Source organism: Tupaia chinensis, unplaced genomic scaffold, assembly GCF_000334495.1.
Source record: "Tupaia chinensis unplaced genomic scaffold, TupChi_1.0 Scaffold000341_1, whole genome shotgun sequence".
Lineage (NCBI taxonomy): Eukaryota > Metazoa > Chordata > Mammalia > Scandentia > Tupaiidae > Tupaia > Tupaia belangeri.
In genome coordinates, this window is record NW_006159835.1 from 4,326,708 (window position 1) to 4,343,843 (window position 17,136).

At 40.8% G+C, this 17,136-nt stretch overlaps 2 protein-coding genes across 3 annotated transcripts in view; both read left to right on the top strand.

Annotated features, from left to right (window-relative positions):
• Positions 1-1,234, top strand: part of LOC102478605 (B-cell lymphoma/leukemia 11A-like) — an 8,323-nt gene extending 7,089 nt beyond the window's left edge. For both annotated transcript variants that reach the window (XM_014589235.2, XM_006152227.3), the window contains exon 2: positions 440-1,234. In XM_014589235.2, the coding sequence (XP_014444721.1) occupies positions 440-777 (338 nt within the window). In that variant the 3' untranslated portion in view covers positions 778-1,234. The remainder of the gene's footprint in view (positions 1-439) is intronic.
• Positions 1,235-1,666: 432 nt separating this feature from the next.
• BCL11A (BCL11 transcription factor A) overlaps positions 1,667-17,136 on the top strand; it is a 99,985-nt gene continuing 84,515 nt past the window's right edge. The window contains exons 1-2 of the mRNA XM_027773349.1: positions 1,667-1,676; positions 1,760-2,089. Coding sequence (XP_027629150.1) covers positions 1,667-1,676; positions 1,760-2,089 — 340 coding nt within the window. The remainder of the gene's footprint in view (positions 1,677-1,759; positions 2,090-17,136) is intronic.

Consider the following 17,136-nt stretch of genomic DNA (forward strand, 5'->3'; position numbering starts at 1 on the left):
TAGGGAAAAAGAAACAAATTTGGTTTCAATCCATATTGTTACTCATTTTTCTTGTAGTTATTATTTAAGCTTTCTTTAGGTCCCCTGTGCTAGCTATTTATTTAGAAAGCTGCATTCTTTCTTAACTTCCAAACCTGGTGTGTGTGTGTGTGTGTGTGTGTGTGTTTATGTGTGTGTGCGTGTGTGTGTTTTCCTGGAGTTCTGCAATTCAGACTGTTTTTAAAAAATAGATGATGATTTGCCTCATTGATAAATATGCTTTCTTGTTGATAACCTCCACACCCTTATACAATTTGTGTCATGTTTTCTGAGTATTGTATAGAGAAGCCTAAAAACACTTTGTACGATGTGGTGGGGTGGGATGGGACTGGGATTGTATTTTCCCCTTTCTCTCCTCTCTGGCACTCTAATAATTATGCTTTTGTTTCTCCAACCACAGCCGAACCTCTTGAAGCCATTCTTACAGATGATGAACCAGACCACGGCCCGTTGGGAGCTCCAGAAGGGGACCATGACCTCCTCACCTGTGGGCAGTGCCAGATGAACTTCCCATTGGGGGACATTCTTATTTTTATCGAGCACAAACGGAAACAATGCAATGGCAGCCTCTGCTTAGAAAAAGCTGTGGATAAGCCACCTTCCCCTTCACCAATCGAGATGAAAAAAGCATCCAATCCCGTGGAGGTTGGCATCCAGGTCACGCCAGAGGATGACGATTGTTTATCAACGTCATCTAGAGGAATTTGCCCCAAACAGGAACACATAGCAGGTAAATGAGAAGCAAGGAGAAAAGCTGTTTGCATGTTTTCTTTTCATTTTCAGAGGCGCTGTAGTCAAGCAGTAAGGAGTGGTGAAGTGCTTTCTGTATTTCTCCATCTGACTGTCCATGACAGCCCTGTAATGTTAAAATAATCATTTCTATAGCTTACATTCAGGACACAGAAAAATGTTTTCCACCTCATGGACTCACATGGAGGCAGAATAGGTACATGCACCTGACACCCTCTCTCACTGGATCTGCTGATTCTGAATTTCTTTCCTTCCCCCTCCCCACATCTCACTTTAAAGTATTGAGGCTTGTCACACCTAGCCTAGTTTTCAGTGTCTATTTCCAGCCTTGGTGACATGTTACAGGCAGAGTGACCCTATAGACATGTGTAGTTCCACCAAAGACCTGTTTGACTTGGGATACCTGTTCGGGTCTCCCTAGGGGTGCAGTTAGTTCTCAAGGCTTCCCTGCAGGGGGGGTGGGCTGGTGGGGCAGTTTGGAGGGTGGTAGAAAGAGTTAACTGAGCTCCAGGGCTAGCCTTGGATCCATACTGGCTGTCAGCCCGTATGGGGCTGTAATTAAACACAGCCCCGTGGTGGGATGACACCGTGACCTTGACTTTAAGATGCCATTTTCGACTGGCCAGGCCAGAGTAGAGAGGGCAGTTGCTGAAGCGCACACAAACCTGGTGTGTGTGTGTGTGTGTGTGTGTGTGTTTATGTGTGTGTGCGTGTGTGTGTTTTCCTGGAGTTCTGCAATTCAGACTGTTTTTAAAAAATAGATGATGATTTGCCTCATTGATAAATATGCTTTCTTGTTGATAACCTCCACACCCTTATACAATTTGTGTCATGTTTTCTGAGTATTGTATAGAGAAGCCTAAAAACACTTTGTACGATGTGGTGGGGTGGGATGGGACTGGGATTGTATTTTCCCCTTTCTCTCCTCTCTGGCACTCTAATAATTATGCTTTTGTTTCTCCAACCACAGCCGAACCTCTTGAAGCCATTCTTACAGATGATGAACCAGACCACGGCCCGTTGGGAGCTCCAGAAGGGGACCATGACCTCCTCACCTGTGGGCAGTGCCAGATGAACTTCCCATTGGGGGACATTCTTATTTTTATCGAGCACAAACGGAAACAATGCAATGGCAGCCTCTGCTTAGAAAAAGCTGTGGATAAGCCACCTTCCCCTTCACCAATCGAGATGAAAAAAGCATCCAATCCCGTGGAGGTTGGCATCCAGGTCACGCCAGAGGATGACGATTGTTTATCAACGTCATCTAGAGGAATTTGCCCCAAACAGGAACACATAGCAGGTAAATGAGAAGCAAGGAGAAAAGCTGTTTGCATGTTTTCTTTTCATTTTCAGAGGCGCTGTAGTCAAGCAGTAAGGAGTGGTGAAGTGCTTTCTGTATTTCTCCATCTGACTGTCCATGACAGCCCTGTAATGTTAAAATAATCATTTCTATAGCTTACATTCAGGACACAGAAAAATGTTTTCCACCTCATGGACTCACATGGAGGCAGAATAGGTACATGCACCTGACACCCTCTCTCACTGGATCTGCTGATTCTGAATTTCTTTCCTTCCCCCTCCCCACATCTCACTTTAAAGTATTGAGGCTTGTCACACCTAGCCTAGTTTTCAGTGTCTATTTCCAGCCTTGGTGACATGTTACAGGCAGAGTGACCCTATAGACATGTGTAGTTCCACCAAAGACCTGTTTGACTTGGGATACCTGTTCGGGTCTCCCTAGGGGTGCAGTTAGTTCTCAAGGCTTCCCTGCAGGGGGGGTGGGCTGGTGGGGCAGTTTGGAGGGGGGTAGAAAGAGTTAACTGAGCTCCAGGGCTAGCCTTGGATCCATACTGGCTGTCAGCCCGTATGGGGCTGTAATTAAACACAGCCCCGTGGTGGGATGACACCGTGACCTTGACTTTAAGATGCCATTTTCGACTGGCCAGGCCAGAGTAGAGAGGGCAGTTGCTGAAGCGCACAGACATGCTTACTCGAAAAGTTTAAGGGCATGTTGGAAATTTCAAAAGGTTGGTTTGACAGGAACGGCTGCTCCCTGCAGCCTGCCTCCTCAGCTAAATGATAAATGCTTCTCTGTGCTCTCTCTTGTCTCTGATGTGGTTTTGACAGATGTATCTTGATTTTGTTTGTGGTTTACACAACCACATGTCACCCTTACAAATGTCCAGTCCAGACTCCACTGTTTCTGCTATAACACAATGTAAAAATTTCCTTAGGAAAATACATACACACATTTAACAGCGTTCATCCCTCAGTTAATTTTAGCAGGGAGGTAGCTAGGTGTGTGGTTCGTAGCAGCTCAAGGGAAAAGGAATTAAAGGCTAACTGAGGGGCTTAAATTCCCTACTCCACGTGATAAACAGCAGCCATATATAGTGAACTTTAAAACATTTTTCAGTTTAGCACATTAGACAAAGTGAATGCAGATTTTCTGGTGACCAAAACATCATGCCTATCAGGGGCTCACTTCCCCACCCTGCATCCCACCGAAGAGTAGAAGGTTTATTCAGTTTTAGGACAGCAGTGCATATAATCAATTGATTCCCTGGAACTTGTCTCTCTGACCTAGTTTGACCACAAAGTTGAACCATAGTAGGTCAGTGGTCCGGAGGGGATTAAATGTGTTTTTTCTCCTCACTTATTCTGGAATTCGATCATTAAAATCAAATATGGCATTTTCATTCATTCTTTCTTTTTTAAAATGCTTTCTGTAATAGCACTCAGATACTTCTCCTTTAGTGAAACGAGAAATCTGTTACCAGGGAAGCTGCATTTACAAAGTATTTTTCTGAAATCTACCACATTTAGCTTATGTGACATGTGGGTTAAGATTTTATCTCCCCCCACCCCCAGAAGGATATGGCAATGACCATTTCCATGTGCTGTCTTGTGACTGGGAGGAAAATGAACAGAAGTGTAAGGCATGATTAATGAAGCAAGAGCAGGCGGAAGGGGATTTGTCGTCTTCAGAGATCCAAAGCCTTGCTAAATCACCAAATATGGAGTAACACTTGCGTGATGTAACATCGTATTTACATATCGTGCTGCTCGTTTAAAAGACACAACACAGTGTCTGTCAAGCAAGAATTAAAACCACACTTCTTCCTGAGGTCCCAGATAGGTTATTCAGTCTCAGATTAACCAGCTCAAAAATTCTGTGCCTCTGTACTTGGAGGAAGAATCTAAGAGCTGGGGGGAAGGCCTACTAGGCTTTTTGCTGTTACACTTGTGAGTCTAAGTAGGGATTTCCACGAAAGAAAAGATATTTGTTTTAACTCCCTGGTTGTCATAAAAGGTTTTATTTTTCTTCAAGAACTAGTATGGCAGAGTTTAGAAAGCACCCCTCCCCCCAGGGGAAAAAAAAAAAAGAAAGATGGAGAGAGAAAACTTAAAATATATGTATAGGGCTGATACTAAATAAGATGAAAAGCTGTGTAAAGTGTCTCAAGATATCCAATGGGTGCACAAGTGTTGCGACCCAGGTAAGGTAAACCTTTCATGCACAAATAATTACAAAGTCTTGATTCCTTTCATTGTGTTTAATCACCTTTTCCCACCCTGGAAGTGGCTGAACATAAATAGTGTGGTCACATCTCAAAGTGAGATGTCAGTAACTAGAATCACGACTTCTCATAATTCACAGTAATGAATTAAGTTTCCTATGGTGAAATTAACATTCTACCATCGCACATAAATTACAATACTCTGGCCCTCAGGTGCCCCTGACGCAAAGTTCTGGAAGATGGTTGTGTACTCCCAGCCCATTTCTCTAAAGCACGTCCCCACAATTCCAGATCTGCTTTTCTTTTTATGTTGAGGAAGGAAACAATAACAGTAATCATTCAGCAGATATGTGAATTATGTCACAAAAAGAAAGCAGCAGTGCTCTGTTTTAGGAAAGAGAGATATTGATGAATCTTGAGAAGAATATGTTTGGCAACCACATAAAAGGTCGTCATTTAAGCACGCTGTGTAGGAAAGGCTTTATTAAAGTGATGTAGGTTGGATTGGAGTTCTCTCTGGTCTGTGCCATTTTATAGGCAGAGAACAGGAATAAAACAGTGACAGATCTTCTTCCTAAGATAAATAAAGATTACAATTTGGGGTTTTCTAGTAGGAGAATACGATAGAGTTCTTTAAATCTTCAGCAAAATGGTATGTATTGTAACTGTACCTAGGCCTGTCAAAGCTGAGTATTTTTTGGAGAGGATGCTTTTACCTGGTGAATTGAATCGATGGGTATGTGCTTCCCCACTTCATCCATGTACCTGCGTTAACTATACACATAGACATTGATCAGGTGGCTTTTTCAATTTATCCAGCTATTTCAAATCTTGTGTGACTGTGATCCATTGAGACCATTGAAATAGTATTAATTTAACTGAAAGTTAGCAGCTTACATTGTGTGGGCCCAGTTCATCAATATATGTGTCAAATATCTACCAGCAGTTATCAGCAGCCTTTGATTGGCAGTCAGAGCTTTCAATAGGGGTTTGTTTTGTTTTCTAGTCTCAGATTTTATGATGGGGGAATAATATTCATTGATAATTAGTGGATCTGAAACTGCTGTTGCCGAATAGAAAAGGCCCAAAATATTATCCTACAGTACCAGATTTGAGGTTTTGGCAGATTGCACATAGGAGTCTTTAAATTAGGATTGAGCTATCATAAAGTTATCTTTTTGAAAGAATGGGGAAAAATATGACAAGTCCTATAAAATGTAGTAAAATTTGCTGCTATCAATCTATAACTTTTTTTTCTCTTTAAAATCATGAACATAGATGTTTATATCAGGGTACTTGAAATTATTTGCCTTAACGATATAGCTGTTATCTAGAAATGATATGTAAGACAGATAACTTTGATGAAGGGGGAAATACTAATTCAAAATGGAAATACATTAGCATGTTACTTAAAGATGAATCAAGTATAACATACTTATGCTTTTCAGAATTTAGAAAATCAATTTGCCTTTTCTTTTTGTACCCATTTCAATTCTTTCCTAGCTCAGTCTGAACTGGAGGACGTTATCTGTATATTTCACAGTGTTATTGTAATGAGACTATAAATTATAGTATCCTATTATAACTACTTATTTTTCATTTCTCTTTATTTGTATGACTCTGAATAAAAACTACTGACCTCTGAAGTGGATTTGCAGCATGGCAGCTAAAATAAAAAGCAACACCACCATCACCAAAAAAAAAAAAATAGACACACACACTCACATGAACATTTTATTTACTTTCAGAATCAGAGAGTAGAGAATCTTGTTTTCTAATAAATACTTAGGATTTTCATAGGGAGCCTATGTTTGTGAGGCCACTACCCACAGACTCATGCTTATGAAACTGGAAGTCTTACATACAAGCTGTATTTGTAAATAAGACAGAGAAAGGTTGTGAACTGGCAGCTTGGATGTTTTGTCAAAGTACAATGTCAGAGAAACTCTTTCTAAGACAAATTGTAAATAGAACTGTCACAGTGATTGCATGATTGAGCCACAGAAGTGTCCTACAATTGTTGGCATTGTCAGAGGACTTTTAAAAGCTTAATTAAACACAGTGGCCCGCATGGCTGCTAAATTTACTTCCGAAAGCTAAAAAGAAAAAAAAAATCTAAAATGTAGAAGATCCCAAAGATCCCAAAGTTCTTCAGACATTAGTTACCCTTATGGTGACACAGAAAAGATGCATTGTGCATTTTCCTGGTCGTCTTTTATAAATAATAGTTTTGAGAATAGGCCCACGTGATATGAAGATCATCCCGTGTGTGATGTGGAGATTGTGTTAGTTTTTCTGTCTCCTGCTGTTACAGACAGTTAATGTAAAAATGGCCTTTTATTGGAAACACAAATATGTATTCACTTCAAGAACAGGAGCAGAGGGGGACAAAGTTTCCCTCCCATTCTCTGTGTTTATTCTGTGAAAGCTTAAAAAAACAGTGCTGTAATTTCTTAAATCACCCCATTCCTCGTTGTGTTGCAAGTTGTGCCTTTTACTTTAAAGGGTCTGAAATGCGTTTTGCACACATTTCTCCTAGTGAATGTGGCATTTAATTGTAGAGCTGGCCATGGGCTTGAAAATGCAACTGTGTGTAGTAACATATAGGCAGGGTCCTGGCTTGCAACCTTCCAGCTCAGAGAAGAGGCGAGTTGGATGCGTATTGATGGCAAATTTAGAGTCCTGGAAAATCATGAATTTCACACTGCGACCTCCATGTAGTTGGGCAAATGTGGAGTAGGGGGACTACATTGGGGTCCATAATAGACATATGCATATACCAAGGAAACATTTTTCAAATTTTGTGATTTCTTAATGAAAGTGTTTAAGAAAGGAGAATAGGTGAGTGGTAACTTAGCACATTAGTCAGTGAGAAAGGAAGAAAGTTTGGCTTTCCATTGGGGAAAATATTAAATTTAACCCAAGTAGAAAGCACAGCTAGGGAGATGCACTGAGATTGCGTCACTCGATGTTAATTTAATCTACTTTGGTTGGCCTGTTCACACCCTTTATTGCACAAAGAAATCATTTGACAAAATTTACCCCAAGCCCACGTCTGTTTTTACATACAGTAGTACCAGCTTTGTGCAAGAAAAAGCACTTAGCATCAAGCTGGACCCAGCCTGGCACCTTGCCACTTTTTTAGCATGAGATTTAATCACCAAGGATCTTTAGTACCTTTCTGCTTGTTCAGATTTCATTTGGGTCATGGCTATGTCAGCAGTGTTGTTATTTCAAGGATTAAAAAAAAAAAAGATTTTAACTTAGAACCTGCTTTTAACATGATTTCAAATCAAGCAGGTTTTTATTTTATATGTCAATTTGGAGGACATTAATAAAGTTCCTAAAATATGTTCAGACTATATAATTTAATGATAATAACTAATATTTTTATTTGTGATAGAAATAGAAAATAGACCATTTTACCCCTTCCTCGTTTGTTTATTTCTCCTACCCAGGTAAATAAGCATCCTTAAACTGCTCCCCTTTCTTTCCAGGGTAGACAGCACTGGCCAATATCAGTAAATTTACCTTTGTAATTTGCCATGTAGTTTTTACAACAATGACCTAATTAATTTGAGCATGAACCATATTATTGCTACTGGAGTCATTTTCTGTCACAAACTTAATTTCCAGGAAATGTAACCTGACGAATAAGAATTTAGCTCTCTCCACGTGTGCTCGGAGAGACCGAAGGCAGATTTAAAATAATAATAATAATAATAATAATAAAATGCCAGCGTTATTAAAGCCAGTATGCTTGATGCCAAACTCAATTTGAAGCCAGTAAACATCAGACTGTATTTCTAATCAGTTTTAGAATGTAACGTATTCCATATTGGGTTCCCTGGAATTTGTCTCTCTGCTTTTTACTGGCCAGCTGCACTCCCTATGCATTTTTAAAACATTTCAGCAAAGGCTTTTGCTGTTCTTAGCAGGGTTAGTAACTTGGGGTCTATTTCTGAGCTCATTCGTCATTCTGCGATGGCATTGAGTTAGGTTGGCAAGGGAAGGATTTGAGGCATGGGGGTGGTGAGGTCACTTCTGATCCCAGCAGGGAATAGGTGAGCTTCATTTGCCTTTACAATAGGCGCACAGTTACTGCACCTTGGAGGAGCTCTCAGGTGCCGCTCAGATGGGCGCATGTAAATGCCCTGTCAGCTGCGGAGCCAGAATATTAATGCTTCTTCCACCACCGCACCATAATAAAGCTGTACACAGCAAGCTTAATATGCAGCTAGTCTGGGGAATTGTATAAACTTAGATAGCCCGGTGTGAAAGACAGCAATGGAAAAATGCTCGATAGGCCACAGTTTCCATTCTTGTTCTCCTTTGATCTATAGCAAAATGAAAACATCATCCTTTTCTCCTCTTGGAGTTGTCTCCCCAACTCTGCCACCTCCCAATCCACCCCTCGAAGCTTTTGCATGTGCTGGTATGGAGAGAAATGCAACATAATTTGTTTCATATGGTTAATTACAGGCGTTTGAATATTTAAAATTTTAAATAGCCACAGTTCCAGCTTTTCCTGTTAAAAGTATGTGATTTGAACAAAGGGAGTACAGTGTAAATATTTGTGGTGATTTGCAACACCCCCCTTTCTGCATTAAACACACACACACACACACACACACACACACTCAGCTTAAATCTAATACTGACTTAAAGGACTGCGCCTTCATTTGTACTTCTTTTTTTCTTAACCAACTCTCAACTGGAACTCCATTAAAATATTTTACCATTATATTTTTGAGTGCACTGTTGCTTGAGGTTTTAAAGAGGATTTTAATAATGTGTTCATTTAACAGAATCAACAGCTGTCAGAACCAGTTGTGGTAAATCCACAAAATGTACAAAGAAAAATACACACGTTTCCTGAAACAAAACACTTGGAAAAATAAGCTGCCAAGAACTGGCAAATTAGAAGTTTATAGACAGGGAACTGAAGTGTTCCATCTCTTGGTTCACCCTAGAGACTGATCTGAGCAGATCTGATGCAATGCTGCTGCAGGTGTACCTGAGCAGGCTACTGCTCTAAGGCAACGAGCGAGCTGGGCACAGTTGACGTGTGCACCAGAGCTAGGCTGGGCCTCAGCGCTCTCCCTCTTCTGCCCTTCCTTTTTGCTTTCGGATCTCTTTAGGCGGATAAAATACCACATTCTTAGAGTGCTAAACAACAAACTATATCTACCTGAAGGTGAGATGATCAGGTTTAAACTTCCTGTGAAAGGGGCGAGAGGCACCTTGCACACCCTTTTCCAGATAGCGTTTGCGGCATGTTATTCAGCACTGAATCTGTCTCTGCCAGGGAATTCCCAATGGGAACCTGGGGCAGGTATGTTGATGAAGGGGATACCTGGGGACCTTTGGTCACTCACAATGAGTTTTTGTTTGTATCCTCACTGTTGTTAGCATTGGCGCTGAACAATTACACCTACAATTTGATCTTAGTTTTAGATAGAGGCGAATCCACTGATTAAAAACTCCCATTAAAATAAATAATGGAATTATTGTGAAACCTGCGAAAGTGCTTTCAGTAAGAACACAGGTGCTGTTGTGTACTTTTCTCCCCTTTCTGTTTTCTTCTTGAACTTTCTGAAAAACACAAGGAAGCCTGCTAAGCATCAAGGCATTTTAAATTTATATTCATCAGTTGTTCATTTTCTTGATATGTAATGATGCACACTGAAAAAAATTCACATCTGTTAATTTTTAGGGAAATAAGGTGTAGCTTGGATTCTTATGTTGGAGCACAGATCACTATGTGCCAACCTGATCTTTTACATTTTAAGTATAAAGAGTTTCTCTGGCCATAAATAAATAAATAAATAAATAAATAAATAAATAAATAAATAAATAAAAAACAGCCAACCAACTACCTCCTCAAAACCCAAACCGGAACCATTTTCCTTCACCACCTCCAGGAATACCATGATTTCATGATTTACGTGCATTCAGGGGCACACCCACAGTGAACCACTTACTCCCCAGTTTAACTCCCTTAGCCCAAATCCTTCGAGTTCACAGTTTAAACAATGCATTAACCAATGTTAAATTTTAAATCTCATGAGTTCCTCTCTCCTACTCCATCCCTCCCTAAGATTAAAGAAAAAAAAATTATTCCTTTACATTTAAAAGTGAACATTGGCTACTGAAGAATGATTTAAAAGCTGAAAAAATTTTTAATAATAAATCGTAACCTTCTCATGTTATGTTTTTGTTATGTTAAGGGGAAAAAATCAATAAGGAAAAATTTAATTCTGATAAAGATACTCTTGGATCTTTGAAAACAACTGCTGTCCTTTTAACTAAAACATTTGAGCAGCTTCAAAGACTATGTATTTCTTCTGATCTTGGAGCTGTGTGACTGGTAGCAAGAAAGAAAAAAAAATCTTATTCTACATACAAGTGGATTGCTTAACAAGTCAGCACAGACACGTACTTGTTTGTACAATAGAGATAAAAATTCCTGTATAAAAATAATTCAGCTGCTGACAGCAGGCATTGTTGTTGGACCTGTCTTTTGTGCTTGTCCCCCCGCTCTGGGCCCCCCTCCCCTCCTATCTGCTTGGGGCAGCCTGCTGCCTGCAGACTCCTGACCAGAAGTTAATTGCTATATATTAAACATATAGGTATTGTATTTAAAAAGGACTATCTCAAGCCTTCCTATATGCATTCCACTCTACTTTCGATGTGATTGCAGCGTTGCCAGCAGGGGGGTGGCAGGCAAACGCTCTAATAGGGAAAATGACTTGAAGGCAGTTAGGGGAAATTTGGCCTTCAAGTCCCATTTGCTCTGCAGTGTAGCATTGGTTTCTAAACTTTTGTTTTTAATCTAATTCTGATTTACCCTGTCACATCCCATATCAACCCTCATTGAACTCTACTCATGTAGAGTAACATTAGTGTCAGACGGAATTGGTCAGGACTGGACCTGTGGCTCATACAGATGGTTGTGGATGTGGGTTCCATGCAGCTCTGCATCCTATCCTTTCTAATAAACGTTCAAGTGTGGCGCAGTTCAGAGCTCGGGCCGTGGCTAAGAGAGTCAAGGAATCAAGGATAGCTGAGGGGTTCTCTTTTCTCTTTCCTCCTCTTTCCCACTTCCTTGAGATGCCCACATTTCTGGTAAGATTAACTTTGGCAAAAAGTCTGAGGCTGGAGGATGGAGAGGAAAAGGGTGGCAGAAAGGTTATTGGAGTATTTTTTCAGTAGGAGTTCAAATAATCCCTATAGCGAGGGCCTTGGGGTCTGGCAGTGGAGCTGCAAGCACAGACACGTGCAGGGTTCAAAACTGTTACTGTCGTTCTGACTTGCACACCAGCTGGAGTAGGACTTACATATACTTTTCTGCTTTCACCTGGGCTGCCGTGGTAGGGACTGGCGAGGAGAGAAGGGGTTCATTGGGAATTCTATCACTAGAATTGTTGAAAATGTCAGGAAGGTAGTAAGGTGTGAGTGAGCCTTCCAGGAAAGGATTCTTCTCTCTGGACTGCATCGGGCAGCATGGAAAGTCAAATTCCCACGATCCTTTCTAATAACCAGGGTGGGATGGTAGAGGCGGGTGGACACCACAACTTTCTCAATGTCAGCTTGACCCGGTCCCCTCGGTTTAAATGCTGCCAGAGAGCATGGGGAAAATCAGGGAGACAAATACCACGACAGGATTTTTCACTCCTCAGAAGTAATCCAGACCTCACTCTTCTGCCTCATACTCCTCTCCTTTCTTGCTCTTTTCTCTTTGGAAGCAGAAACTTCTAAAATTAATGACACTCCAAGCCGATGAAAAAGCTGTTTTTATACCATAGTGGATGTTTACACAGGAGAGGCAACTTGAGGGGAAAAAGGCTTTTTGGGAGGGTGGAGGGACTCGTGCTAATCTGTTCTGTTGGAGGACTGTGCAGTATTGCCTATGAGCAACTCTGGGCTGTTTTTGATAAATTACCATGTTTAGAGATAGGTTTGGCTCTTAAGGGCTTAGTTTTATGAACAAAGTCCGTAACGATGTTTGCAGCCTCTGTTTGTCTCTTAGCCCCTTTGGCTTGACTAGAAGCTCTATGTTTAGTTTAAGCTCAGTCTGGAAGATATAACAATTTTGCATTAAAAAAATGAGGAAATCATAGGAAGAAAAACCCTTTGCTTTTTGGATGAATCTTACTGATAATTTGCTAAAGCTCATTTGAATTTTAAGCACTTCTTTAATCTTCAAAGGCTAAATTGCTTTATGAATATGCATGGTGTGGGCAGACTTCAGTTCATTACCTAGTTGTAAATTCTAATGACCATTAGGTCCTTCCAGTAATTGCGAATTGTTTTGCATTTTTGATTGGCCTATTAACATGTACATTCGGTGCACATCAGGCTGGCCTGTCAGCCTGCTGAAGGAGAAAAAAAAGGTGAAAATTGTTTATAGCACCAAGATTCTTAGATTTTCAATCTTGCAAAATTGATGATGTAAAAAAATTAAAGCAGTGTTTTTTCTTCTCAAGATTGAAAGTTCACCAAGAGATTTGACATATTTAATTTACATGATGACTTTGCACTCCTTCATTAATGCAATTTGCATATGAAGCTGTTGTTAATCACTTTTGATCATGTTTTGTGTATTAGCTGCCTCAGTGGCTCTCCTCCTCAGATGCCCCAGTAGAAAGGAGCAAAATGATGCATCTTCTTGCCAAGTTTCCTTTAGTGAATTGAGGAATTAGAAGTCTAACCTTGAGTAATTACATATGTTTTATCCGTTTTCTTTTAACGTTAAGTACAGTTTGTGGATGTGTTGGCTGGAAATCATTCTCATTTGGGGAGAAGACTGTAAAATTTAAGTGTATGATGGAGGCACATCCAGATAGGAACAGAAATATGTATTGCCTGTCTCTATTCCCCCACAGCCATCGTGGGGCAGTTTCATTGTTAGCAGTGGATGGCAGGGAGACTTGGATATTCATCCCAGTGTATTAAGACATCAGGCTCTTCGTTTAGAACAGAGGCAGCTATGGATTGACAGGCCTTTCTAAGAATGCTTTTTGTTTCTTTAACTGTATGGCCAGTACCTAAGTGTCCTGGGCCTGGGCCTGGGCTTGGCGGACACTTACCTTTTAGATCAAGTAAGTTTTCTTGCTTAGCTTCTGCTCTGAGCCAGTGTGTCCTCCCTATCACTGAAGTAAACCGTGGTCTCTGGGCTCCTTGGGGCCCCCCTCAAGGTACATGCTTGATCTGGTTGTGAAAACAAGGTGCTAACTAACGGTTTCCGATTTTCGAGAGCCTGTGATTTGGGTGTTTGCCTTTGCTGTTGAATAGCCTGCGCTCTATTATTGATGGGCATCTTTGGTTTATGAGTTTATCACTGGTTAACAAGCGGAATCAGAACACTGAAACTGATATTCTGATTAAAAGGAATGTTTAATGAAAGAAAATAAATCGTGATGGAAAGTGAACAGTGTGTAAGAAAGAGGACTATAATTTTAACCTCCGAGGGACCTAGCATTGCCCTACCGTGACTTCCATCCATACCATGCTAAAAGCATGCTTCAGTTCAAAGTTGTTAATATTCAGCTGGGAAACAGTATCCAGAACACAAATAAATTATTAAGTGCATGAACTTTTTAGGCAGTAAGATGAACTGATGGGGTCCATCTGTGAGATCCAGGGGCTTTTTATTTGTGTGTGTCGAGCGATTCTGCCCTCTCCGACTTCACAGCCTTTGGTCTCCGGCCAACTGCATGCATAATTGATTCCACACGCACTATCATTTTCTTGATGTAATTGCTTTACTAAGATATGATGAAATCTAATGGATAATTTGCTATTTGAAAATGGGCAAAAAAAAAAAAAAACAACCTTCATTCTTTATATTGGGGAGGTTGGGTAGTGGACAAAGGGGGTATTCAGATGACCTGGTATTTAAGAAAGCAAGACAAAATAGGCAAGACTAACTTAGGCACACTGCTTCCATGGCACTGACTGGCTAGGAAGGTCTTTGTGACATATGGAAGCCAGAGTATAAATCTCTCTCTTTCTATCTCATATAACCCCCCCCCATTCCTTCTCTCTCTGTCTCTTCCCCAAACTTTATAAGAAAGGGATCCTAACAAGGTAAAAAGTAAACAATTTAGTCATCACAAGCCTTATTATTCAGTCTATCCAGGACTTTTGCCATGTCGGTTTATTTAACTTCCAGGAATGTAAACACTGACACAGTCCTAGAAGCAGCAAGAAAGATTACAGTATTAGAGTTAAAAAACGTGAGCATGGAGTAGCTGTGCTTTATACTCAAGCTATAATAACACTTTACATTGAAACATAATGGTAAGTCAAACCCGACTGGAAACTTCTGCTTATATGGAGTACAAATTTCATTCTAATAGATGGGCATAATCTAGTGTACCCAGGCTAGATTGTTATATAATGGAGAAGCTGTATAAATGTCAAGTACACAAATAATTCTACAGGAAGTAAATGAAAAGTATTAGAATTTCTTAAATTACCATTAAATTTTGTTGGTGGGACAACCTCATTAGCTCCCTCAAGATCATGTGTGGCTTTGCATAAGTCTTTTGAAAATGTATTTTGAGGAAATTTATGGACATTGAATCATTGTTTTAATCCAAACCAGTTCATACTTTGAATGTACCTTTAAAAAAAAATCGTACTCTTTTTCAAAGTACTTAAAGGGAGTGCAGGGTAGAAAGCATACAAGGAGAATCCATCTCACTGTGGCAAACTGTTTTTCAAGTAAAGTCACAATAATGAACAACACATGATCTGAAATTTGATCAGCAAACATACACTTATGCCAAGGAATTCTTTCTTTTCTTTTTCTTAGTTTTTTTCTTTTCTTTCTTTTTCTTTTCTTTCTCTCTCTCTCTCTCTTTTTTTTTTTTTCCATTCACATACCAAGTTTCTGTAAATCAGTAAACCAGGCAGAGAGTAACTATTGTAAGGGGAGACCAAATCATAATACACAGAATGGCACAGAAGCTGTCTTTTGAAGAAACATTAACACCACCACCAACAACAAAAAAACCTTTTTACAAAACTGGAAATGACAGAATAGTTTTAAAAGGAAAAAGAAAAAAACACCTTCTGACGCTCAAAACTTCAAACTATTAATAGACCACCAGTGAGATAGACTGTCTTTGTGCCTTGAAATGCAAAATGAGGGAAATAATTAGCAGAGGAACAAAATTCTCAAAATTTGAAGAACTTCTGTGATTACTGGGGGTACAGTGAAAAGAAAATGCAAATTTCTTCCTGATCTTAATTAGATTCGATTGTGTGGTGGGTGTGTTGGATTTAGGGGGAGGGGAGGGGGCAGGGAGTATGGGGTAGGGAGGGTGAGGCGAGAGGCTGAGTGATGTGGAGACAGGTTAGCAGGGGCCTGGCGGTGTGGCAGGAACAAAGGCAGCTTCCAGCGCTGGTGCAGTGTATGGTGCCCTAACACAGATGCTAAAGGTGCCTGAATCCTGAGCCTTTAATGTAGTTGGGCTCATTTAAATCTCACTGGGTCTGGGGGCTCTCATTTGTCCTTTGAAGGGCAGGGTGGACACTGGCTTAACAGCTGGGGCTGACTGGGAAGGAGGAAGCAGGCTGGGAGTAACTTTCTCGTCTACAAGGGAGAGCTGGGTAGGGAATATGGCCCCTGCCTCGGGCACTGGGGCCAGCAGTTCCTCCTGGTGGCGCCTGCACAGAACCCCCAACACCAGGGCACCGCCAAAATGTGCTGTTGGGAGTTTAATGGTGAGGGTTGGTCAAAGTCCTGCCAAAGTGTGTGTAGCCAGTTTTGCTGGCTGGATTTCCCTGTGCGTGAAATAATAAAATCTTTGGCCAAGGCTTATGAATCTATTTTTGTTTCATTAATATTATTTATTATGTATTTTATTAATATTTTTAGGAGGGATTGTGCTCTCATTTGACCATTTGTAGTTATAATTAATACATTCCGTACTGGTTGTAAAAAGTGTGCTTGCATTTAATTGCAAGTCAGGATAAATTAATGGATATGATTTAAAACAAAACTCACTTAAAATATTCTTGTAGGGAGCACGGGCAGTCCCTGCATTTAATTTACTTTCTGGGTGAGTGTCAGTGGTGTGAGGGTCGAAAGGATTGTATGGGTCTAACGGATTCGAAGATGTGTGTAGGACTGTGGGGGCCGCGGAGGGGGAGGAGCAAAACCTGGACAGGAGGAGGGGCAGCCAGGAGCACAGTCCTTTTCTTTAATTTCTGAGGTTGCCAGGAGGGGCTTAAGCAAAGTGGTCAAGTCCATCTGCTCCGGAGAAGGTGGTAAAGAAAAGAGGTTAGTGGCAAGAGGGAAGGAGCACAAAGGGAAAATTGTACATTGGGAGCGTTGCTCTCCCTGGCCCTGGTGTAGCCAGACTGGTTTAGCAGACAGAATGATAGATTGTTTTGTCAAGGGTCCCAGGGTGCGCCCTGAACTTGAAGCACTTTGTTTATCTTGAATAGAAAGGGAAAAGCGCAGACATAATCGATGTCTAGTTTTTAGGAGCTCGAAAGAGGTAGGAGAGCAGAGAAGACTCGGGAGGTGGGGGAGGTGCGGGCCCTGGTTGTGGCTGTCCATTAACAGATGAACTTGGCCGAGGGCCAGGTTTTAGATGAGAGTGTGTCAGGGCCCCACTGCAGCCAGGCCTTTTCAGTTTTTCTTTTCTTCCTTTTTCTTTCTGCCTTTCTTTCTTTTTAAGGCCTGCTGACTGTACATCAAATAACTCCCAGGTCTTTTGGCTGAAGGCAAATAAATAAAAAAATAAATAAATAAAAAGACACCCAGCTCAATCCCCCCCCCCCCCCCGCCAACACCTCTCACCACGGC